This window comes from Halichoerus grypus, chromosome 1 (genome assembly GCF_964656455.1).
Source record: "Halichoerus grypus chromosome 1, mHalGry1.hap1.1, whole genome shotgun sequence".
Taxonomy (NCBI): domain Eukaryota; kingdom Metazoa; phylum Chordata; class Mammalia; order Carnivora; family Phocidae; genus Halichoerus; species Halichoerus grypus.
In genome coordinates, this window is record NC_135712.1 from 146,614,943 (window position 1) to 146,641,421 (window position 26,479).

The following is a 26,479-nucleotide window of genomic DNA, read 5'->3' on the forward strand; positions in this document are numbered from 1 at the left end:
AATATCAAAGTATTCGCCTATAATTTAAAATAAATCTTATTATTTTTCTTATTATTTTTCAAACGTATATACATGCTATTTTGATTGACAACATAAATATTTATGTAAAAGCATTTGCATTTATAACTCATGGATTTGTTTGATCAATAGTAAAATATTACGATGTTCAAGATATTTTTGATATTTACAATGAGTTCTCATTCAGGAAAAACTCTCTAGGTGCTTTTTTTTTTTTTTTTAAAGATTTTATTTATTTGACAGAGAGAAAGACAGCCAGAGAGGGAACACAAGCAGGGGGAGTGGGAGAGGGAGAAGCAGGCTTCCCACGGAGTAGGGAGCCCAATGCGGGGCTCGATCCCAGGACTCTGGGATCATGACCTGAGCCGAAGGCAGACGCTTAATGACTGAGCCACCCAGGCGCCCCTCTCTAGGTGCTTTGAGATGTATATCTGTCATCAGAATTATCTAATTCATTGAGAGTTTTTTTTTTTTAATGGAATATATGTTGAATGTTTCCAAGGGCCATTTTGGCATCAGTTGGGATTATCCTGTGGTTTTAAAAAACAGTCCTTACTAAGCGATTTATTATAACAGTGAGTGTCCTTCTATTAATTTCATTTTTGCATTCTCAGAATAAATGTATTAGTTGTGTGGGCATGTGATTCTAATATTGCAACATTTGGTTTGCCACTATTTTATTTAGGATTTCAGTATTTGTGTTTGTAGGTGAGACTCGTATATATTTCTTTCTTTTGTTTTTATATTCTCTCCACCCAGAAATGTTTTCCAAGAGCACAATCCTGTTTATTCTGCCAAGCTGCAGACACACAAAGTATGTTCTTTTTCTTCTCTCCCCTCTTACTTCCTACAGTCCCATTTCCTCAGGGCATCTTACTTTTGGGCTTTTGTGGGGCAAGAACTCTGAACCAGTACCTTGTTTTCTAGAGCTTTCTATCTGCAACCTTCTAGAGCAGCTCTGCCTTTCTCGCTTCAAACTGCATCTGTCTTAAGTCCCATTGTATTGCTGTGGCTGAGGCAACATCATTTTTCCTGTCTGTTCAGATAATGCCTGCATTTCACAGAGGCTGTAAGGAATCTTTGCACTGGACTTTTGAACAATCTTTCTCTAGTGCTCAGTTCATCTTCTGCCTAGAGGAGATGATGTTCTGTTGAAGCCCCAGTGATCCAGGAGAGAACCTGGACCTCTTCCCGGGCTGGGAGGTCCCTCCCCATACACACACAGGATATGGTTGTGGGAATGAGTGATGCCAATGACATCCTGAGTGGTATGGAACCTCCTCATCTGTTCAAGGCCTGTGGATAAGAGCTGTGGCTCTAAGTGCACAGCTGAAGCTCATTTCTACCCCCCAGGGCAACAGTTAAATGGACAGTCAGAAAAGAGGTGTTAGTTCTTCAACAGGCATAGCCCTACTGAGATCAATCACTTGTAAGATACCAGTCAGTACCTAACACTATATTCTCTTTAGCACCAACTGGAGATGAAGACACTCTTCTGAAATAGAATGTGACCTGGGATGAAAGACACCGAATCCTTATGTGAACAGTGTATTATTTTACAGGGGCGAGACACACGCAGACAAAGTTGACTTTATGTTAACACTGATATCAACGAAAAGGTTTTCAGGAGCACATTAAACTTCAGAAAGCCAAGGCCCTGGGTATTTTGAAACAGTCCATAGATCTGTCTCCTTGATCATGGACCAGGATTGTGTATCCCTGTCCCTTGGTGTTAGTATATGGGGAGCATCCAGGAGAAGATGCATAAATTTATCTCTTGTTTGGGGAAAAAGACATTTAATAGTTGAGAGAAGTCTCAATACTTTGATGAGAATTATTCCATGAAACTATACATATGGGAGATAGCTGCTGGTCTGTGACTCCCTTGTGAAAGCAAAGCCCAATGATCCAGCTACTTGTAATGGTAATAAACAAAGGCACTTTAAATAAAATGCTTTCAGGATACCGGCTATACAAATTTGACTATAATGCAAGAACTTACTAATGTGGGCCTTCAACAGACACTTATGTTCTAAGAGCTTGATATGTGGGACATCTTTTGTCATATAAACAGTGTCATAAAGGATACTTAGGTCAGGAAACATAAAAATCTATCTAATCTGTTACATATCTAGAACCAGGGGATTTTGGAGCCAGAAGGGACCTGGGGGACCATTGCTCTAAGCCTGGGAAGGTTATGGGACTTGTGGGAGATCCAGCCCCTGAATGTAGTCTCTAAAGTCAGGCCAGGAGTCCTCAGCCATTCTTCTGCTCCTTCTTTCCGGAATGCTGTCCTTGCATACCTAGAGCAGACACTTCTAAGAACTGCTTTGGCCAGGACTTTCTCCCAGAACCATTGGCATGGCCATCTGCACAATGGTAGAGGAGAAGCAAGTGCTCACTTCTGGGCTCTAAAGATCACATGGTTTAGAGGGCTGACCCCTGAGGTTTGATGGAATAAGATGACTTAAAGAAAAAAACGACTCTTTGGGAATCCAGTCCCCAAGAGGTTTCTGGGTTGGCCCCAAGCTCTGCAAGCTTGTTCTTCTGTTGGTAAAAATTCAGATGGTGGTAACTATCCTTCCAACCTCCAGAGAAAGTGAGCCACCTATAGGACAAGTTTGCCTACAGCAAAGAGCTGATTCCAGTCAAGATAATGCGTGTTTCTAAAATGGTTCTTCTGTGGCTGGACAGGATTCTGAAGCCCCCGTTCTTACGTGGGTTGTCATATTAAAGACACTAAACAGCCACTGATGTCAAGTGGGAACATGCACATTCCTCTGCTTTGGCTCCCGGAAAGCAGGGCCAGGGATGGAGGCAGGGGGACAGTGACAGATGAGCAAAGCACTAACCTGACCTAGTCTGGTTTCACCCAGAAGCAGACCCGAGACAGGGATTTAGTTCATTCGGGAGGCGATCCCGGGAAACAGTGGTGGAGGAGGGGGACGTGGGGCAGGGGAGGGAAGGGAGTCAAGGAGGACTGTTCATCACTGCGGGAGCCTAGAGCTCTGTTGGCTGGGGAACTTGGGGAGTCAGTGTGTAGCTCGGCCCCAGAGTCACCATGCCCATGGAGGCCAAATAGCTGGGGGACTGACTTTCTTCTCGGCAGTCACTGGTTAGGACTGCTCCCAGGCAGGGCTCTCTCTCTCCTTCTGGCCTGCCTGCCTTCTGCACAGGAAGAGGAGCTCCTGCTTCATCAGGGGCCTTGAGGCAGTTGGACTTTGGGCCAGTGTGCACTGCCGGGGCAAAGAGATTAGGGGAGCACTGACCACTTCTGAAATAGTTACATGAGCCCAGTTCCATGCCCAAACCATGCCGTGTGCAGACAGCGCGTGTGTGCACACTCGTGCTGTAGAAACTAGTTGTGGTTGGCTCACAGGGGAAGTCAGTTATTCTGATCCTGAAGATGGGAATGTGGGGCATTCTCATGCAGTGTCTTCCCACTTATATTCTACCTAGCACGACAAAGCCCCAGATGTGGTTACAGACCTATGTTAGACATGCCACATGTTGCCTGGAAATAGGTACAAAGCTGGTACTGACCAGCAGACGGATGTTAACTCACAGCCGTGAAGTTTATTTTCCTTGAGGTTGTTACAGGGGATCCGGTATTTGCTGGGTTCCTGCTATGTGCTGAACGCTATGATGTACAATTCAACCCTCACAACTCTATCAGGGGTATGATTATCCTCATTTTACAGATGAGGCCAAGATGTGTTCATGCAATCAACCACGAGGCCCGGGGCTGGGTCCCAAGGATCAGCTGAAAAACACGGCAGGTGTGGGCCTGTCGCAGTGCTGGGAGCAAGCTTGGGGTCTGCAGGGCAGTTCCGGCTGCTGAGTGGAGGAAGGACTGGAGTAGCCATGCAGGGTCTGGAGGGACAGGGAGAGCAGCCGGGGGACAGGGTCTGGTGGGAGGCAAGAAATGACCCCGGCTTGTTCTAAGCACTGGCAGTGAGTTAGGACACTAGCCAAAGTTTGCAGAGTTTGCAAATTGCATGGTTGCATTTCAAATTCAGTGTTACCTTGAAGCCTATCTCTATATCCTTCTGCTTCTAAATAATATTGAAGATATAAACCTGCATTTCTGTGTTCCCATCCCAGAGTAACCCATGCCTGATGCGGAAAATATGTTAATTATCTTTTTCAGTTTGTTACCCGGATTTTTACATACAGTAAGTGATATCTGATGGATATTTTAATGCACTGATTCATGGTAGGCTGGAAAAAAAAAAAAAAAAAAGAATCAGATGATTCATGGTAGGCTGGGGAACGACTTAAATTTTGAGAAACTGACACATTTGGGAGCTTGAATAAGAGCAACTCTCCTAGTTTCTTGCTCAGCGAGGGCACGGGGCAGGATGGGGGCTTGTCTTAGATTTTTTTCCCCACTGGCCCCTCCTTTCCCTGTTCACATTCTGTCCAAGAGAGCACAGTGCAGATTGGTGGCTGTGCCTCCAGAAGATGAGGCGTGCAGGCTGACAAGGGGTGGGAGTCTGTGACTCATCGTGGCCTGGCAGGCTGCTGGAACAACAGGATTTTGGGGAGCCTTGTGACCATCAGGCAGCAAAGCCAGTAGGATGCAGAGCCATTGTAGGAAATAATGTGATATCCTTCACTTACCATCTGGCTCTGAGTTCTGGCAGACAAATGTGACTATCATGGGGTATTGGTTCAAGTAACAGAGAGGAGCAGAGCCCATTACCACTGAGGAAGCAATGGGTTGGAGCCCACATCCCAGGGAGGGGGTGTCTGTGAAGGCTCCTGACATGGCAGGGGACAGATGTGTGCACTGTCCGCAGGCAGAGGACCTGATGGATTGAGGAGTATGAGGCCTCAATGATTACGGAGCGGGGGATGGGAATGAGTGAAAGGCAGAGTGTGAGCTGTTGGAGGGCTCAGGGGCTTGGCCGTGGAAGATGGCCTCCACTTCCCTCGGGGCTGGCTCTTGACCATCTGTGCTCTTTGCTGGCTTGGCCGGGCTCCTCCTATGTAGCACCCCAGCTTGGCTGTTGAGCAGATGAAGGGGCTCATTGCCCCATTCACATGGGCTACCGGGAACTTGTGAGCTTATACAATGTACTCTCAGAAGAGGGAAAAAACTGACCACAAGTGCAAAGAAATCTAGATGTTTCCAGCAAGATCTTATCTGATTACAGGAGAGGCAGCTCGTTGTAAGGGAAGGAGCCTGTGATTTGAGGCCGAGCACCTTTGTGATGCAGCCCCAACTTTGAAGCTGACTAGCTGTGGGCCTTGGGTAAGTACCTTCAGGACAAGCCTCTGCATCTAATTCAGTAGGTCTCTATGACATGAATTCACTAACATAAGCAAAGCACTAGGCACTCAACAAATGTTAGCTTCTTTCTCTTCCACTGGAAGCAGTAGGGATATCCTGACTCTAAAGTGGCCGAGTCTAGCATGCATGTACTTTGAGAAGCTGTAGAGGGAAAGACAGGGGGCAGAGCACTTATTAGGGGGCAGGGGGCCTGGGGCCCCCTTTCTGCCAGGGGTTCTTCCTTCTGTGGTTTCCTAGCAATGTCCCTGGGTACCTGGAGGGGTGGTTTGGGACTGGAGATCAAGTGGTTGGAGTTTTGGGGACTTTTACCTGTTTGAAACACCAGGATTCCACATATGGTTTGTTTGGAAAACGATTTTGAGGCTAAGACAAACCCAAATCTGCAAACAGCAGGGATAAATGATGCAGCAGGCCATGTTTAGCACAAAGACCATGGTCTGAAACATCACCATTGACTAAAAGAGGGATGGCGAGATGTTCTCAACCCACAGGCAAAGTTCCTCTGGGGAAGGGCAGGGGAAGGCATGGGCCTTTACTAATGAGAGAGGCGGTGAGCATTAATTATAGACTTGAAAGTAAAGGGCTGTCTTGGGAAGGATAGTTAGTAGAAGGAGAGGACAGGTCTCGGGAGGCCTGGGACCCGCGGGGCCCTCTCCCTGACTGAACCACTCAGCGCTAACCAACAGGGGCTTCTGGGGCTCTCCCGCATGCACGGGATGGGCATTTGAGAGACAGCTCGTGGGGGGCCCAGCACACCTCTGTGCAAATACAGAACTTCCTCTGCCTCCCCCTTCTCCCGCTGCCCACACCGAGCTGCCTGCAGGCGGCTTCACGGCACTTACCTTCTTCAGCTCTTCCTGGACGCCCTGGCTGTTCTCTTCAGAGGACAGACTTTCCTTGTGGTTCTCAGACTCTGTCTTGGGCTCCGACTCCTGATCTTCTCCCGAAGACGTCTCCTTCTCACTCATTTTCATCGCTAACTCATACAGCCTGTTTCTCAGTTTCTCCTCGGTGGTGGCCACGCCAGCCTGAGGGTGCCGAGGCTCGTTGCTGATGTCAGTCTCTGACAGATCACCCGACACCTAAATGTAAGCCAGAAGCATGAGCCGAGGACTCCTCTGCCACGGTCATACTGCTTGTTCCCAATCACCCCCAGGAAAGGACAGTCCAGGAAAATCAAGCTCTTTTAACTCGATCTGCTTTCTCTACACGTGGGCTTTTACCTTTCACTTTTACTTTCTCAAATACATGCACCTTAACATTTTGTTCAAGGGGCCAGGCAGGTGAGCATCTGTCCTCAGAAACAGGTTTGAATTCATTCAGGGTCTTTCATTCACAAGATGCTTACTGAGCGCCCGCCATGGGCAGCAGTGTGCTGATGGTACATGGCTCAGCACACCTGGTTGGCAGTCCCCCCCGGTGGAGGTGACACACTAGTTCTAACAGCCCACGAAGGGGTACTTAATGGCAGGGCTCAAAGTTTGGGAAAGCTTCCTTGAGGAAGTGACGTTCAAAGTAGAAGTGATGTTCAAAGCATAGCAGTTACCCAGCTAAAAGGGAGAGAGAAAGACGAACAGTATTCTAGGCTAAGGGCAAAGATTTTGAGATGGCACAAGGTCCTTGCACTTAGGTAAGCAATACTGTGTGACATTCCCTTGATAATTACAGTCCCGGCGTAATTATTACACCTTCAGTTCCTACTATCCATTTGGTGAACACCTCCAAAGTTTCTTATAGGAGTAGATCCCTGACCAGGCCTGGGGAACTTCAGGAAGACAGGGAGATGGTGACTCTCAGTATGTCCTTGGCCGTAAGTTGGACAGACATGTACGGAATTTTAACATGATAACCCTCAGTACACCATCAGGGTCCATTAGACCTGACTTTAGTTTTTCAGTTTCCTCTTTGAGTTGCTCTATTTATAAGGCTTGATATTTCATTGCTTTTATTCCTTCTTGAAGGGTTTCCAAAGAACACAGAGAAAATTTACTTATTTTTTTTTAAATAAAATAAAACTCATTCTATTTTGTAATTACTATGTGGGTTCACTAGTCTCTTTGATAAATCTATGATACATGATGGCATCTTTGTGATCTTATTTTTCTATCTTTTGAAATATCTTGCTCTTTCATCATCCTGGGAATTATCTTTCATCATTACTCATCAATTATTCTCAATTATGCTAAAAGAGACCAAAATAATAAAACAGAAGAATGGATTGGCCTGGAAGGATGATTCAGTAACGGACTAAATCATCATTTATTTTGAGTCTGCTTTTACATTGCATACAGTTGAAAATTCAAAATTTTTCATATTTGCAAAGAGAAGAAAAGTGACAGAGAACAACATTTCACAATTATTAGATGACTCAGAAGATGAACTCAAAGAGAAGGAGAGCAACTCTTTAGACTCTAACAGTGACAGTAAGTTGATTATATAAGTAAAGTCTCAGGCTAAGAGCCTTCAGATGATAGTGTCTGAAGGTGAATTTTCTCGAACTCAAGAATTGATGAGTAAACAATGTATTTATAAGGACAAAAGGAAATATGGTATTTTCATTCAGTTAATCATTCAACGGGAAGGGCTTCATCATATAACATTTTGCCGCAAGAATCTGGACCATCTTGTTGTGCTAAAAAGATGTGCGACAGATTCTTTCATTCTTTATGATGTTTGTGCATCAAATTTACTTGATACTGCTGTAACTGGACAGATGCTGAAGGCAGCTGTCTGTATAAAGGTGAGCAGAAGGAAACAGATGACACAAAAGTGAAGAAGAAGAGCCCCTGGGTTGATAAAAGAAAAAGAGTCCACTGGAAATGACTGTTTCTCTGGTCCTGAGCAAGAATCAGTGATGAGGGCCTCATGAGAGGTGACCAGTGCTCCCAGCATGCTTGAGAAGGATTCTTTTGTCTGGGGACACGGGGAAGCTCAATGGGGAGAATGGCCTCTGAACAGGCTCTTGAAAAATGAGGAAAGTTTTAATATGTAGACATGGGGTCAGGCATTCTTGATGAGGAAGTAGCAGGGCCAGTAAGACCCAGGGTGCATGAGATTGCTTGGTGTAGCTAGAGGAATAAGGCTTAGAAATGGGACAGTGGGGGGCTTGGGATGGAAGAGAAAATGGGCCTGGGTCAGATTGTGGAGGCTTAGGGATGAGCTTAAGGAGCTGAGCTTGTCTACCAGATAGTTTCACTGCTATCGAAGTATGCATTAAACTAGCCCGGAAATCAGCAACTGGCCCCAAACCCCACACTCAGGAGCCCTCTTTTACCAGCTCACTCAACAGATTTAACACACTGAAATACCAATTCATTTTAGTTCCCAGTTTGCTTTCTTTAGATTTGGCCTATTTCTTTACCTTGTAAGAACCTTTGAAGACTTGGGTCAATGGCAATTCAGTCCACATTCAGCAAACATGTACTGAGTGCCTACTATGTTCTGGGCCTGTGCTGGCCACTGGAGCTCACAGGTGGGAGTGACAACCCTCCTGCTCTGGCTGCATTCATGGTGTGATGGAGAGACATCATCTTGACACACTGTGTACAAGGCACACACATGAGTGTCTGATGAGACTCAGGGGGAATCCTCACCTAGTTGGTTGGATGGATGTTGTTGGGAGAGAAACAGGAATAGGTGACAGCTGAGTGGAATCTTAAAGAATGAAGTCCTAGAGATTATCAGGATATATGTCAAGTTTTATCTGAGTGTTGAGAATTGTACTAATGCTAAATGATGGCCCTGGAGTTCAATAAACACTATAGGCATACGCACAGGGATCTGACACCAGGAGATGTGATACCACGAACAGAGATGGAAGCATCCTTATCAAAAGCCGCCAGAGCTTCAAAACTTACTGAGTAATATTTGGCCCTGTAATGTTTATCAAGTACATTAACAAATATTTATATCTCCAAGAAAAATAGGTCTGTGTTTTCTTCCTACAAAGATCAAGCCATCCCTACTCTGTGTTATAAACTTACACGTTTTCCGCACGTACTGATTTTCATGTCTGTCTCCATGAGAGCTGGGACAGTAGATGTTAAGTTGGGGTCTCAGCTAACACGGGTCTGTTGTTGGCCTCTGTGGATCCTTGATACTGTTTGCAGACTTCAATTTACATGCACTTTTCTAGGGGGAGGGGTACCAGCTGTCATTAGAATTTCATTGGCATCCACGCCCCCAAAGGGCTAAGAAACAATGAGAAGAATACACAATCTACTTCCTGGTGAGACAACAGTAGATAAGTACAGGGTACTTGAGTAGGGGATGGCAGATTCCCAGCGGAATTCAGAGGAAGGGGGAGAAGGGCAGTTGGTTTCCAGGGTCTGTCAGGAACCTGGACTCAGCATGTAGAGAAGCTGAGGATCTGCAGAATCTCCAGCCTGAAGAATATACTCTTGTACTTCAAAGGGACCTTAAGTATGAAAATGTTGGACAGCAACTCAAACAGATTACCAAGAGCGTTATGAAGACAGTGGAGAATTCTAAGAAACTTTTGTGACGTGAAAAAGAAAAAATCATAGGATGAAATTCCTATGGGCAAGCTGGATAACTATCAGCAATATGTGTATCTGGGCATAAAACATTTTATGTAATTGGTTGAAAATAAGAATTGCCTGCCCACCGGTGCATTGTCTCAATCCTCCCACTTTATAGATCAGCACTGGTATATATAAGGGGACATTATTTTGAGAATAAGAAACTCATGTTTTTCAGTTCCCACTAAAACTGCATTCTCTTGTATCTTCATTTAAAAAAAAATTTTATTTATTTATTTGACAGAGAGAGACACAGTGAGGGAGGGAACACAAGCAGGGGGAGTGGGAGAGGGAGAAGCAGGCTTCCCGCAGAGCAGGGAGCCCCATACGGGGCTCGATTCCAGGACCCTGGGATCATGACCTGAGCCGAAGGCAGATGCTCAACGACTGAGCCACCCAGGTGCCCTGTATCTTCATTTTCTTAGCTAAGCCTAATTACCCTAGGGAAAAGAGTATAGATCTAGAACGAAAAGATCATTGATCATTGATCAGCTCACCTCTTTAACATGGTGACAGAGTAGCCCAGATTTTGTGGAGACAGAAGTTTCTAGAGACTGAAGTTCCCTGAGGTTCAAATGCTGGATTTTGCTTGTTCCTCAGTTGGGATCCAGGGAGAAGGAGGCTCATAAGCTGCCTGTGGTCTCTGACCCTTTGGCCCCTAATAATTTGAGGCAGCTATATCAGAATTGAATCAGACCCTGAGGAAAGGCTTCAGAGGGAGGCCTGAAGAGGCTCCAGGTCTCCTCAAGCTCCTGTGTGGGGCAGAGAGCATCCAGAAGTGGGCTCATGGAATATCGTTGGTGGTGCTGGAAGATGAGCTTCCTAGGGGCTCCTATGGTGGGAAGGAAGGGGCTGCCTTGGGGCAGACAGCCAGGGTCCTGGGGAGGATGAGAGTGGCAGCCATGATGGGGCCTGAGGGAGAGGGACTGTGTTCTGACCTCGCACACAGGGAACAGACAGGTTCTCAGGCCTTAGGATGCCAGCAGGGCGGGAATGACTTCGTGAAAAGAGGCTTCATCACTGAAGAGACTTGCAAGGACCCAGAGGACCCTGCTCAGCCCTCAGATGGCCCTGCAGCCACAAGGACTCCAGAGGCTTCCCCTCCGGCTCCCCAAGATGGCAAAAGTGGAGAAAGTGGAGGGGTTGGAGGGCTGATTATCTACCTAGAAGAGGAAAGTCAGTTTTAAAGAGAAAGTTGTTGAAATCACAAGAGGCTGAGTGTTCCTGGATTGGCTAGTTTACATTGCTGGCTCTGCAGACTGGGGAGGCGGAGGAGGAAGGGTACGGCAGTTACAGAAGGACAAAGCATCCCCTTTTCCTTGCGCACATCAATGTAGCATGTGGAACCTGGAGACTCTGGCTAAATAAGAAAGTATAGTTTTAAACACCTAGTGACAGAATACTCATTAAGCTAAGCTAGGACGGTTTCTTAAACAAGAGTCTGCTGATATATTCTCAGTGGTCTGCAAGTTCTTATTTATAATAATTTTTAAATTTTGGTTTTAATTTCATTGATCATCTAAAAAGAAGGGACCGTCTGAATTACCAGGGCAACTGAGTGTTGCCAGCTTGACCTCCACGGATCTTAGATTTTGAACCAGACATCCTCTGAACAATTCCTGAGGAATCTGGGAATTCTCAAGTTTGAGAAACACAGAGAGAGAAGTATAAGGAGGTGATGGGGTGTGTGAGTGGGGGCCAAGCCTGGACAGTTCTTGTGGTTGAGCACATGAGTGTGGGTGAGTACTGCATTGGGCACAAGACACGCCAGATCTCATTAAAGTGGCCTGGTAGTTCCCTCTGTGTCCACGAGGACGCCGGGCTTGTGTAGGCTGTCCAAGTCATGTGACCAGCATGGGGCCAAGCTGAAGACAGCCTGATTCTGAAGGCCAAGCTCTTTCCATTCTTCCAAGACAAGGCCAGATGCTCCAGATTAAACCAGGCTCATTAGGAGCAGAAGATAGCAGAACCACAGGGTAGGGAGAGAACCTGACAGGCAAAGGATTTAATCCCTTCAAAGAAGTGGAAGTTTCAATGAGGGAGAAGCTACTTTTTCTAGAAGCTTTCTGGAGATGGATACCTTTAAAGATTTCCTTAGAGAACTGACTGTCTTTACCTTCATTCACCCTTGTGATCTGTCTTTATGCACCCCGAAATCCTGCCTGCTTTAATTTAAAGCAATTTTTCTCCTATTACGCCTCCCCATCATCCTGATCAAAATTCTTCACACGTTTGAAGGGAGCCATGTCAACGTCTTCTAGACTGAGCAACCCCAGTCCTAGAAACCCTTTTTTTTTTTTTTTTTTTTTTTTTTTACAAAGCCTGTCTTTCATCTGCCAGGTCATTTGAGGGAACAGTGGGAGGCTCAGCATTTTCTCCACGTTTAAAAAAAAAGCCCAGCTCCAGGATGACTTTCAAATGTTACATATCAGCCTTCGTTGAATATATCCTAGTGTCCTATGGTTCTCCCTGTTCCTGCTGTTGAAAAACACCGAAGCTGACCTAAAAAGCAGAGTTTCTGCAGCTTGCTTTTAGATATTTTAGTGAACTTCAGAGAAGAGCCCTGACTTACAGGTTACCCAGCCCTGGGAGTTCCGTATGTGGCAAATACATGGAGTTTTACTTGCAAATGCCTTGGCAGAGTTGTCCTGAAGCTGCAGAAGGGAGAATGAGCCTCAGGGCTGGCCGACTCTACCGCTGACCTGTTTTTTTTCTGAGGACTCGGACAATTTCTGTCTCTGGTACCTTCACGCAGAGGTTTGTCCTCTCCTGATGTATTACTATTAACCCAAAACTAATTTTATTCACAGGTTGTGCCCTGGTGATGAAGACATTTATTTTTCTTATCACTGGTGTGATAAGAACAGTCACACATACACAGATACACACCAAATCCTCGGCCAACTAACATGGTGGGAATGGGAACATGCCACCTGGAATCTCCTCAAATTTAATATTACAATCTATTTCCTCCTGCCTCCGTGAGAGCCCCTTCACAGGGAAGGACCTGAGTTTGGCCAGTGGAACTGCACGGAAGGTAGATGTGGGCGATGCATTTGGTTAAAGGAAGTCGTGTGAAAACTTAGCACCTAGATATCGATCCGGAAGGTTTAGTTTTAGTTTTTACAATTACAGGTCAGTTGTCCTGGTATGGATCCCAGGCTGTTTTCCGAGTCTTTCAATATTATAAAATTGATTTAGAAACAAACGGACAAAACCTTAATCTCATCTGGGGCACGTCTCCTTTTCCCAGAGCAAAAAATCATATCTGACTAATGGGGTCTGCCGCTCGTCCATGTTTTTTCTCTTTATCACCTTCTATCTGACAGAATTAGACTGTGCCATTTGTTAAAAGGGCAGCTACTCATTCCCCAGAATTATGGCAGCCCCATATAAAATATCTAGAAAATCACTAGCCTGGCCTTCTCATTTGTACATGAGGAACAGGCATTTGAGACACAATTATTTTCATACTGACCACAATTGGTCTCTCGCTTTGGAGAGAAATCTGTTAGGAATGAAGCAGCATTAACAGCGGATTTCATCTTTGTTTGTTCCTTTGACTCTGCATTGAAACTGGGTGTAGACCTTTGGATTTTGATGGTGATTCAGAACCTGGACCTTAAGGCCAGCACACAAGTCAGAATTGTCAGAAGAGTCTCCTAAAAGTGATGGCATTCAGTGCAAGGATTGGGGTGGAGGGACGGAGGGGTGTTGCAGATCCTCTTTTTTCATTGGTTCCTAAAGACTTGTTATCCATTTTGAGTGAACTGGGTTCAGGCCCCCGCCATTTGGGATAGAGAGTTCAACATTTTCTTCACAGAGCAAACATGATTTGATTGCCACAAATAAGTAAAGGCTTTAACTGATAGGTAGCCCTGCTGTTTAATATCTGCCCCAAACAAAGACTCTAATTTAACTATTGCAAAACTAATGTCATCATTTTTGGTGGCTGATCCTTAATATCCAATGACTGCTGGTTAAAAATCCTATACAGCAGGACTTCTAACCCAAAGTCTGTGGAAACTCAGGAAAGTTCCTGCTCCAAAAACTCCTTGACATTGTCTGTAAGCTTTTGAGTGCTTGTGTTTATGCATCCCTCCTCCCCCCCATGGAAAACACACACACGGGGGAGAAGAGTTTGTGCTCATCAGGTTCTCAATAGGGTCTATGACACAAAAATATTTAAGAATCACCATTATTCAGCAAGTATCTTCTTGTTTTCCAGACCTGTTCTCTGCAACTATCGTGGAGGGCGCACCTAGCAGTCATGCTCAGAGGGAATCACTTGACAGATGCCCGACTAAGATTTTTCTTCTGTTGAGGGGGTATTGGTTACACCTGCTCAAAACTGTTTCCAGGTTATTATTTGTACTTGCTTAGGCTGCTGTGTAGGTGGGAAGAAGGGGCAAGGGCAGAGGGCGGCCTTGTCTCAGAGTAGTTCCACTTTCAGCCAAATTATTGTCTTCTCAAGTTTTCATTTCAGGCAAAGTCCCATGGCTAAAAAGATTTGAAAATCAATGGTGAAGAATTGGGTGTTGGGTGCAGGGATTACCACCCTTTGGTCTGTATACTGGAGGAAATTCAAATACAATTGGGGTAGATCGAAGGGCTTGCTTGGGGATTTTCTCTTGGCACACCTCAGAGGGATGTGCACCTGTTGAAGGCCTCAGTGTTCATGGGATGGGGGGGTGGTCACAATTGCCAGAGAGCATCCCCTTGAATTTGGAACTGAACAACACTCATGGACCAGGGCTTGGGGAGGTAGCCATCTATTCCACATATCCTGGAGTGACCCGGACCAGCAGAGGTCAATGCATTTGGCCCCTGATAGACTGACTTGACTGAAATGTGCCTGCATTGGTCCATACTGAGTGACACTGTGAGAAGCAGCCTCCAACGTGTGTGCTCATTTGAAGCAGGTTATAGTGGAGGGTGATGCATTCTGCTCTCTCTTCACGAGGACCCACAGGATAAATTTCTCATGAATCTCAGCTCCAAGAGCAGCATCCTTTAAGGAATAGATTTACTGTTCTAATATGGTTTCCAGGACTCAGCAAGCTGCTCACATCATTCTCTACCTATTGTCTTCTAGAAAGCTCAGAGCCAAATTTTTGGCATTGTCAGCTTGTGATTAGGACCTCTCTGCATCCATATTGTGAACTAACATTACTCCTAGCTTCATTTATTTTTTCTATCCTGATTTTCCCTTTGTCCTGCTTTTCTTATGTTTTCATTTTATTCTCTTGTGTTTACATTTATGTAAACTACTTTAAATTCTTTCTGTTGCAAGGCATGAACACATAAAATAAATGAATATTTACAGATTGTTAAAGAATTAGTAGCTTCCCAATGTGGCAAGATTCTTAGAACATCTTTTAAGAATAATTAAGACCTCACCTGCTAGACAAGGGGGCAAATTTACCCCAAGGAAACAAGTTGCACTAATGAGTACAACAAAAAATGAAACGTCAGAGGAAACTGAAATAGCAGCCTCCTGCCATCCTGATGTCTCAATCAATGAAAAATTAATTAGCAGGTTTCCATTTTAAAATGATATCTGGCAAACATCACTCTACAACCTCTCCAAATTTTCCACCAAAACTGTGTGGGAAGATACAGGAAAAGGTGAAAATTCACATAACTAAAAAGGAATGGAAGTCAGCTTGTTACTAGTAAATGGATGGGAAAAATTTTCACTAAGTACAAGGCCCATGCAAATGAACTGAAAAAAAAAAAGTTTTTGGAGACCCATCCACTCTCTCCCTCTCCTAAGTAGTCAGGATAATTGCTGTCTCCCCTTCACCCCCCCATATTCTCCCAACCTCAAACCCTGGTTCAGAGTGTGAGATAAATGCTCACAATAAAAAAAATAAAATGAAAACCAACCAAACAAAAGCACAATAGCTGAGCCTTTTGTTGTGGTGGTGGGGCATTTGAAGCATCCAGAGATAAACCCTACTCCCAACCCTCTCACTTCCTCCTAGTCTTATAGCCACTTAGAACATTCAGGAGGGCAGAGGGAAGACCTCGCCATGGTACCCTGTTACATTCTAGGAGGTGTGGTCATGAAAATGTAAAGCCCCGGGGCGGGCGGAGATCTATAAAACCATGTAGAAACTTCAGCAACCCTCAGTTTGTTTCTTGGAGGGGGGTGGGAGGGAGGGGTGGCTGGGTGATGGACACTGGGGAGGGTATGTGCTATGGTGAGTGCTGTGAATTGTGTAAGACTGATGAATCACAGACCTTTACCCCTGAAACAAATAATACATTATATGCTAATAAAAAAAAGTAATTGAAACTGTTAAAAAAACATGTAGAAATATAGAATGATTTTTGTTCTTTTCCACTCATTCATTCATTCAACATATGCATTTTCAGTTGTTAGCCATTTGTTCAAAGAAACATACAGCAAGATGATGAGAGTAGGAAAAAGCTCCTCTCAAGCTGGCAGAGGGGAAATGGTTTCAGTATGCTAGATATTGGCAAACAGTGGGGTGGAGACAGCTTTATCCTCACTTAAGGATGACTAACAGAAAAAGTTAACATGGAATTTATGGAAAAATACAGCAGAACAAAGGAAACCAAAGGTAGCTTGAAGGCATCACGTAAATTTTACTAACAAGCAGGACACAACGTCTGATAGTGGTTTTGTGTTTTCATTAGGGCATAATAATACAGAGTCTCAATGAAGAGGTACAGAAAGTTACGAGAGAGAAGCACTCCAACTAAAAGACAAGGCTGTGGCATGAGATGAACTGCGAGACTGTTGAGACAAAAGATTGCAGAAAGATTAAGAGCACGACGGCAGGATTAGAACCCACATCTGACAATGGTAATCGCAGAATTAATCCCAGGAACACAAATGAGTGATGGGAGGACAAACTTGGGAAGGTATTCTAGAAGACTGAAGAAAAGATCAATCAGAGAAGGGAAAAAGAGTAAGAGAAGATCATAGACATGGAAGACAGAGAATTGAGATTCAAGGTAAGGATTATGGGTGGCCTGGAAGAAATAAGAATCAAAATGACAGAAGGAAACACTCCTGAGTTGAAAAAATACCCAAGTATGCAGAGAAGAGCTCACTGTCTTATGTGCAAGAGCATGAGATGAGAGCACACTACCCTTCTGGCAAAATGTCTGCTCTTTAAAGATAACAGCAAATCAAACAAATGTCTAAGAGAAGAGAAAACTGTTATACATTAAGGAAAAATTAAGATGTCTTCAGGTGTCTGTTCATCACACCAAGGCAGGAGGCGGTAAAATATCGGCTGCAGGGCTTTGGAGGGAAAGTGATTCTGACCCACAGATGTCATCCCACCAGCAGACATCAGGGTCGGGGTTCTGGAGGTCAGAGAACGCATTCAGCAGTCTATGGTAACAGATTACAGAGTGATTCCATGTGCAGAGTTACATGTGAGGTGAGATTTGAGGCTGGGGATGCAGTTAGAGAAGGCAGGACAGGACTTCTGCCCTCAACTGGCTCTACATGCTAATCGGAGCTGGTGAGGGCATGGGTCCAGCAGGGAGTGGAGCTGCCAGCATGCACTGGTTTGCCTCCTAGGGACTCACCAGACTCCGAAGGGACAGAAAGTAAGAAAATCACAGAAGCATGAAGACAACAGTAGAAAAGAGTAGGGAAGTTAGGGAAGTGAAGCCTGGCAGACATGAAGGCAAGGGAACATGAGCTTCTGAGGCAGGACCTTGTCTGTCTTGCTGACGTCCAGAACAATGTGCACGTGTACATGGAGTCTGTCCTCAACAAACAGAGAATATGTGTTCTTTTCAAGCACACCCATGTAATAGTCACAAAAACTGGCCATGTATTGGGTCACAAAGGAAATCCCAACAGATTCCCAACAGCAAAACCACATAAGCCATATTTATTGCTCACAATGCCATGAGGACTAAAAATTAGAGACAATAACAAAGCAAAACAAACCAGAAAGCTATCCACTCTTCTAATTACCTCTTAATTTTGATTAAAATGAGAATCACATTGGAAGTGATAATTTACTTAGAAAAGTTTGACGATGGGCACACTACATATCAAAGCCTGTGGGATGCAAACAAAACTGTATTTGAGGGGAAATTCATTATATATACATGTACATTATCTACATATAATGAATCTATCTATCATCTATCTATCTATCTATCTATCTATCTATCTATCTATCTATCTACCTGAGCCAGCTTTTCATTTTATTAATCTCAACAGTTTTATTTATTTATTTAATTCTTTTTTAAAAAGATCTTATTTATTTATTTGACAGAGAGAGAGACAGCAAGAGCAGGAACACAGGCGTTTAGGAAGCCAGGAATAGGCAGATGCATCTTTGTTTTGAGAGTATCTACTAAATGTAGAGGAGGCAACATACTTAACCGTGTAGCACTGCAAGCACGTGCCTAAGGACAGCAGCAGGACACAGACCGAGTGCCAATGTCACTACCGCTTTGGGTGTAGCACAGGTTGTCGCCAGGGCCAGACGACGAGCAAGAGAAATCAGTGTAAATCATGGGGAAAACCATAAAAATGTCCTCCATGTGGACAAGATGAGGATCTACCTGGAATAGCTAAGAGAATCATGTGAAAGACTATTAGGACTAAGAATCTATTAGGTGCTAAGTTATAAAATATAAACATAAAATCAATAGTGATCTATACACTATCAGAAACGAATCAGCACGTGTAATAGATAAAAGAGATCTCATCCACAATGTCAACAAAATGTATAACATACTGTAAAACCTGTGAACAACAAAAGTAGGAGAGCTTTGAAAAAAATCTCTACAACTTGAGTGAAAGTAAATAAATGGAGACAAGTATGACACCACTGGATGGGGAGCCTCGATATTATAAAGACATAGATTTTTCCCAAATAGATAAATGCATTTGGAGCAATCTGATCATAACTTAAATTTTTTTTTTCAACTTGAAGAGAAGATTGTAAAAAGTCATTTATATGAGTAAAGGATTGAGAAAAGTTAAGACACTTTATAAAATATCATCAACAAAAAACAACTGTGAAGGGAAGACCATCTACCAGATATCAAAGTATGTTACGAAGTTATTATAATTGAAATAAAGTTGTATTTGTACACAAATGGGACTTCTCCATCCATGGAACAAAATAGAGAGCATAAGGCAACCAGGCTCATGAAATAAAAGAAGATCAATATATATTAAAGGGGGCATCTGAAGCCAGCAAATAAAACATGGATTATTTGCTAACGATTTGGTGACAAACGCTTAATTTGAAAAAATAAGGTTAGATCTTACCACATATCATCCGGAAAAGCAAAGAACAGAGGAACTAAAGGGCTAACTGTAAGTTACAGTGCTCAGAATTGTCCCTGCGTGGTGCAAGGTGATAATAAAAAGACTGACTTTTATTGGACTTATTACTGTTTTAAAATTCTCTACAAGACATGCACCCTTACTGCTTGCACCCTGGATGGACGGCTCCCACGCCCGTGCTCCCTGCGGGGGGCCACCGAGAGGCAATCTTTGGCAGGCACTGCGGGGACATGTGCGCTGACATTTCTATCATTAACTGTTAATAGCAAGCGACAGGAGAGTATGGAGAGTAAGAGGCCGATTCTGCTAAAATACAGAACTATATTTCTAAATGTACTATACATATGTGAGTGCACAAATACATACAACTCCAGTTATTTTGGGGGAGATGGCGGGGGTTTAGGTTGTGGTGGGGTAGACTATATCTGTATGTTCACAATTTTTTTTACATGATATTCATTTATTTATATAATTAAAAAGTATGCAAATGGTTAAAAATACATATACATCCCTGTATGTATATGTACACACATATAAGATCTAACCTCATGAAATATATCTAACCTTATAAAATACGTATGTATATATATTTTGTATTATATGCATGTGTGTGTGTGTGTGTATATATATATATATATATATATATTTTTTTTTTTTTTTTGAGAAGAGAACTGCCATCTCAGGAGAGCAAGGAGGGCCTGAGTTAGTGCAGCACCACTGCCACCTACCGGGAGGAGAGGACACTGCCAGGGAGGCAGAAGCAACACACTGGTCCTAGAGCTTTTCTGCTGACCCCGTCTTCTCTCTATCAAGGCCTTGCAAGATGACCACCAGAAGACAACTTTCAAGCCACCTCACAATAAACAGGAAGCTTCACGCAGCCAGTTGTTGGGGATACACGGCAAGTGAGTCATGCAGAGAACCCTCAAGGATATCCTTTCGGGCAAGTGACCCAAAGTCTCCGTAAAACAGTCTCCACTTGAGCTAGATAACAAGGAGTCATCACTGAGCAGAAGTTTGTATTTCTACTGTACGATCACAACAGTCCCACATGGCAGATTTGTAATGCTCTGCTTTTACAAAGGAAAACACGAGACCTTGGACCAAAGAAAGGATGTTTTCTAGGCAACATATTAGCAGCTTAGGCAGGACTGATAACCGATTCTGTGACCTGAGGGCTTCCGAGCCCACAGCTATGTTCACGGGGACCTCGTGATCAGGGATCTGGCTGATGCATTCATAGATGGGCATCGTAGCAGACGCTGGTGATGTCCCCCCCGTATCACCTAGAGCTACCCGAGCTGCCTGCAGCCATGGGGGACAGTTTCTGGCTCACTGATCATTTCCCACCGCAGACCTGGGTCTCTCCCTTCTTCTTTGCCTGAAGGATTTCTCAGGCACCACTGCAAACTGGTTGTGTGTGGAGTTGATGCTCCCCTGGGTGGGGCCACTCTGTACCTAAGGCAGATGGGAGACTGTGGATGAACGCTCCTGTCCTCGGGTGGGGGGTGTGTCCCATGTGGTTCTCCGTGGGTCCCTGGTGGGATGGGGCCCCGGTTGTCTATCGCCTACCTCAATAGGCCTTTCTCACTGCTCTGGCTCACTCTTGGGGTTCCTGGGCTCTCCTCCCACCTAAAACCTACATCCAAATCCTTGACTCGGAGGCTGCTTTCGGTGAGACCCAAACTAAGAATGCAGGGCACGGTGGTTGAGTACCACTGGAGATGCAGTGGGGTTCCAGAAGTGGCTGTGGTTTCTCCAGGAGTGTGGAAAGTCAAGTTGACAGCAACGTGAGCCTACAGAAGGCAACCTAACTAGATCTTCCATTAGACTCTCAGTTTCAAACGCAATCCATTGCTTCTATAAGGTCATTCAAAGCAAATGGTGTGTGAGTGCACGTGCGTGTGTGTGTGTGTGTGTGAGAGAGAGAGAGTGTGTGTGTGTGTGTGGGTGCATCTTTCTATGGAGAGAGCCCATAGCTTTTATCATAATCTCAAAGGAGGTTCCTGAACTAAACCATGTGGGCAGAGCCACTGAGGATTCTGAGAGGGGGTGGGAGGTGGCCGAAAGAATCACAGAATGTGAGTAAACTGTGCCCTGAGTTTTCATATTGAAATAACATTTACTGTGTCTAGGACAGAGCTTAGTTCATTCTAAACATTATCTTATTCACTCATCGCATCATTCTTTGAAGGGGGTTGTAATAGTATCTACATTTACAGACCTGAGCCCTTGCCCAGGTCACACAGCTGGATTTGAAGTCAGGCAGCCTGACTCTAAACCCCATCTCCTTAACCCTGAGCCAATGGCCCTCCAGCTTTAGGACAGCAGAATCCCTAGGAGAGCTGGTGACCACACATGCCCGGACCCCATCCCCAGAGTTTCTGAGCAGGCAGGGCCTGAGAATGTGTATTTCTAACTCGTTCCCTGGCGGTGCTGCAGTTGCTGTCCTGGGGGCCACATCGCAAACCCACGTGGAACCGTAAGAAGCTCTCGTCTCCAGAGAGGAGATCATGGAGCCCTAAAGAGGGGATGTGAGCTGTTAGGCCACTCAGCCACTTAGCAGCAAACCAAGATGAGAATCTGGGTCTGTGATTTCGAAACCTTTCCACACCACTCACGCTTGGAGGAGGGCACATCCTGCTGAAAACTGTGCACCAGTCTGATTACCTGATGTATGTCCAGCCCCTGGGAACCGGCGTTGGGAGAAGACAATTCCTCGCTTGGCTCCTCTGAGCCCATTCGGGCCCTTCCCCACCTCCTGGCCTTCCGGTCCGCAGCGTGGGGGGCCTGCTCAGGCTCGCTGCTGTCTGAGGTCTCCCTGCTGGCTGCCTGGGGGTTGAAGTTCACATCCAGCTCTCCCTGCAGGCGCCTCTTCTCTGTTGTGGGGTCCCTGGGGGCCTTCCTCTGCAACCAGGACAGTCTGGCCCGGTGCCCAACTTCCCGGGAAGAGCCTGCAGAGGAGGTCTCTGAGTCGGAGCACATGGCCTCGGGGTTCGGGGAGAGCCCGGAGTTGGTGGTTGAGGGGCCTTGGTCTGAGCCCTGGGCCTGTGTGGGCTCCTGGGGGTTCCTGGGCTGGGGGTTCCTGGGCCGGCCTCGGGGCCGTGGGCACAGTGTGCTCAAGGCCTCGCTCCAGTCAAAGTCCTCCTCACTGTCAGAGCCCATCTCGTCGTAGGCAGAGGCCGTGCTGGAGGCCGCCTCCAGGGCCTGGAACGTGCCATTCTTAGGTTTGGCCAGCAGGTGGGTGTGTGGCAGAGTACCATCCTTCAGGGCCACCCAGTTCCCATCTGGGCTCTGCAAAACCTCGGCCAAGTCTGTGGGGGAAGGGGAGGGAGAAAGAAACCAAACAGGGCTGTTATCACCTGACAGCAAGGTGCGGCTGCCATCTGCGTCTTCCCCACCGCTGGCTTGGGGTCCTGGGGAGCAGCTGACTCTGGGAAGTCCAAAAGGGCACCTCTTTAGGAGGCAGAATTGAAGGTCCCCAAGAAGTCCCTTGAGGCTTTGCAGGCCCCAGTGTTTCAGACATGAGGAGACACTCAGAGATCTGGCTCCTAGTGCACCTCTGCTTGGGTAGATGGTCACCTCGGCCTCAGAATGGCCCCTCTCCTACCGTGGGCTGGCTGGGGTGGAGAAGGGTGGGGAGGGCTACTGTTGGCAGCCCCTGGTCTGGCTCTTTGCCCTTGGGCCATGGTTTTCTGTGTTGGATGGGAGATGACTCTGTCACCTGCCCTGGCCTCCCTCAAGGTTAACACACTCTGCACTTGGCACTTCTACAGATCTCACCCACAATGGCCTTGTGAGATGGCAGGGTGAAATAAGATATATGTGTACACACACACACACACACACACACGCATACACACCAGACTCTGCCCCCAGGTCCTGCTAATATTTGGTCTTTGACCCCATTTCCTGACACAGGGCTCCTAAATTAAATCCCCTGTAATTTCCTGGGTGGTGGGAGCATCTTTAGATCTAAGGAGGCGGCTCTGGGTGGCTTCAGGATGGGACTGGCCACCAGAAAGACCAAGCCATTATTAGAAATTTAGAACTTTGAGCTCTACCTCCATCTCTGGAGAAGGAAGAAGGGCTGGAAAATGAGTTAATAATTGACTGTGGCTACGTGATGAAGCCTCCATAAATGTCCCCAAAGTCTGGGGTTCCGAGAGCTTCCTGGCTGGCACATCCACATGCCTAGAGAGGCACCCCAGCTCCTCGGTGCTCAGGAGCCTCCAGGGCCTCACCCCGTGAACCTCTTCATCTGGCTGTTCATCTGTATCCTCTGTTATATAATAAACTGGTGAACGTAAGTGTTTCCCTGAGTTCTGTGAGCTGAGCTGCTCCAGAAAACTACTGAGCCTGAGGAGGGGGCCGTGAAGAGCCGGTTGGTCAGAAGTCAAAGTGATGACCTGGGACATGAGCCAGGTAGTCCTGAGCCCTTGACCGTGGGATTGGGAGCTAACTGCAGGGAGACAGGGTCAGCACGGAACTGGAGGGTACCCGGCTGGTGTCAGAGAATTGGTGGGTATGGAAAAACCCCACACATCTGGTCCCAGAAGCGTTCTGTGTGAGTGGCGGGGGAGTGACAGTGTTTATTCCTGCTCAGCACGTAAGTTTATTTTCAACTCAAGGCACATGCCTCATTCTGGAAAGGACATGAGGGAGAAAGAGGTTGGTAGTTCCAATCTTCTCTGACAGATGGGGAGACAAAGGTGAGCAAAGTTAGTAACTTGTCGAAGGTCACAGAGCCCATAACTGGTCAAGCAGGGATGAGGTGCATCTCCATCAAAAGCCAAGACAGCTCTGGCTTATAGAGTGTGCTGTGGAAGCCAATCAAGGCACTGACCAAGGGCAGGCTGGAGTGGTTCTCAGTGTGGGGTCATGGTCAGGGTTGGCCTATGCTGGGCTCACTTTTGCCCAGAGCATCTGTGATGGCGGGTGGCTGGGCCCCAAGGGTTGATCTCCATGCCAGGGGGTGAAAGTTGCTTTGTCTTATTTTGGTGGAAGCCAAATAGGAGAGTGTGCCTGGGGCATGAGTAGGACGGCACGGTGCTCCTCAGCCCTGAGTACCTGGCACAGCCCCCTGGCCTGGGGCACAGCAGCTGCCAACAGAAGCTGTGTTCCGGTATTAGGAACCTTACAGGACTACCTGGGGATTGGGTGATGAGGACGGCGGGGCTTTGGAGGAGACGCACTTGTGTGTGGACACCAGCTTCTGGGCTTGAGGGCTCCCCAGCTCTGCTGTGCTGGGACACTGAGGCTGTGTCCTGCCAGATGCCATTTCAAACACAGATTTCCTACCAACTAAGTGAGTACTGTTTCGTGTAATGAAATTAAAGTTATCGGTGTTTCACAGTGTTGTCCACAGAGCGTTGTACTTGCCAGGACTGCTGAAGAACCACAGCCTTCAGGGAACTCAGATGTTGGTTGAACACATTTTCAGCTCAGAGACCCAGTGGCACTTAAGCTGACTGCAGCCCAGGCTGGCGGGACATCCGCGTTCCCTTTTGTCTTGAGTCAGAAGGTGGGGCTTCTTCTCCTCCAGGGGGATTCTGGGCCCAGTGGGGGCTGATTTAAGCATCGTCTTCCTGGAAGCCTGAGGACCTGAGGGCCTGGGTCCTGCCTTTCCCTGGCTGCTCCCTCTATCCTTGGGGTCTGGCCCCACCACCATCTCCACATGGCAAAGCTCCAGTGACCTCTCAGAGACCTCACCTGCTTGGTTCCCCTTTTCCTAGAGCACTTTCTTGCCTCCCTGCCCAGATATGGCCTCCTTCCCTGAGTCCTCCTGCTGTGACAGCCTGTCTGGCTCATTCCATGACCCAGTCTGGGTTCTGGCTGATCATGCACATGGCTGAGCCCTCCTCCCGAGGATGACAAGGTCCCTCTGGCAGGGGCTGGGTCTCAGCAACCTCTCCAGCCTGCTCCGTCCCAGGGCCAGCTGGTGCAGAGGGAAGAGCAGAGGCTGTGGAGTCAGGAGGCCCGGGTGGAAAGCTCGGGGAGCTTCTCAGCCTCTGTACTCTCTTTGGCGAGAAGGGCACAGCTAAGCCCTCCCTGGCTCCGTGTGGGGATTAAATGAGGTGACACCCATCAAGTGTGTTACATGTGCCTGCTCAGAGCGGGAGATGAGTTCTTAATAGCGCTTTCACTCTTACCCATCCCTGGGCTGCTTTAGGGCAGGGAGAAGAACAAGAACTTTGGATTCAGGAGGATCCAGGGCTGAGCCCCAGCTGTTGTGATTCCTGGCAGGGGACCTTGGTCAAAGAGCACCTCTGAGCCTGTTTCCTGACCTAAAGGTGGGGACAGTGTGACCCTCCGTGGCCGTGAGAGGATTTTTATAAGACAACATCCGTAAAGCCTCGATCATCCTGTCTGCTACCCCTCAGCCTTCTTACCTTCTGCCTGTTGAGTTGGCTTCTACTATTATTTCCCCCTGACTACAGATCAGCACCATGTACTCCATACATAGGTATATGTATCTACCGGTCCTGTAATTACTATTGCGTACCACACAACCCTGCTTTCATCGGCCATGGAAACATTCAGAAGAGAGCCTAATGAAGGTGTTATTACCATTTACATGTAACGGGCTCTGCCTGTTGTGGTGGTAATGGCCGGTCTTCTGGTGAAAAGGGTTTCTATATTGCCTGCATTTTCCCAATGCCATGTCCCAATCTCATGGGTCAGGTGGTGCTGAAGGCAGGGACCAAAGAGCCCACCTGGGTTTCTCCAGAAATACGCAGGCTCTCTCTCCGAGAGGCTATTAATGGCCAGTAAGTGGTGATTTTGATTTCCCCTGTAGCAGGCGCTGTGGATGGCTTCGGCATACACCCTCTGGGCTTCCAACTCCCAGCACTTGGCGATTCTTGGCCTGAGGTGAGCTCTGGTTACCGGAGGCTGCTTGGCTGCCCCAGGGGTGAGGGGCCTCGGGGAGCAGCCCTCAACCAGTGGCAGGGGAAGCTGGTGGATTAGTAGCCCCACTCTCTTGCCTGCTGCCCAGGAGAGTGTTCTACCCTGGTTCTTACTGTTCCCCAGTGGGGATGAGCTCCAGTCCAGCTCCATAAGGAGTCATTTGCTTGCCTTGCCTTCCCTTCCCTGTCTTATGTCCCCTCCCCTCTCTGTGTTTCCTGAGCTCACCTCCAAATAAACCACAGGTCCTCAGATCTTTCTATTAGAGTCTGCACACAGAGACAGTCCCACGATGCAAAGCTGACTCAGCCCTGGCTGTGGAATAGGTTCACTCTGAGGGGAGAGGTGTGCTCCCCCCTCCCCCCCGGGCCCTATACTTAGTTGCTAAGTCAGCTCTCTGGCTGGGCTTCAGAGACC

The 26,479-nt window shown here is 46.6% G+C and overlaps 1 protein-coding gene across 2 annotated transcripts in view; it reads right to left on the reverse strand.

Moving 5' to 3' along the window:
- MYRIP (myosin VIIA and Rab interacting protein) overlaps window positions 1–26,479 on the reverse strand; it is a 393,858-nt gene that overhangs the window by 38,123 nt on the left and 329,256 nt on the right. For both annotated transcript variants that reach the window (XM_078073320.1, XM_078073323.1), the window contains 2 exons: window positions 21,827–22,470; window positions 6,157–6,396 (listed from right to left, as the gene is read on the reverse strand). In XM_078073320.1, the coding sequence (XP_077929446.1) occupies window positions 6,157–6,396; window positions 21,827–22,470 (884 nt within the window). The remainder of the gene's footprint in view (window positions 1–6,156; window positions 6,397–21,826; window positions 22,471–26,479) is intronic.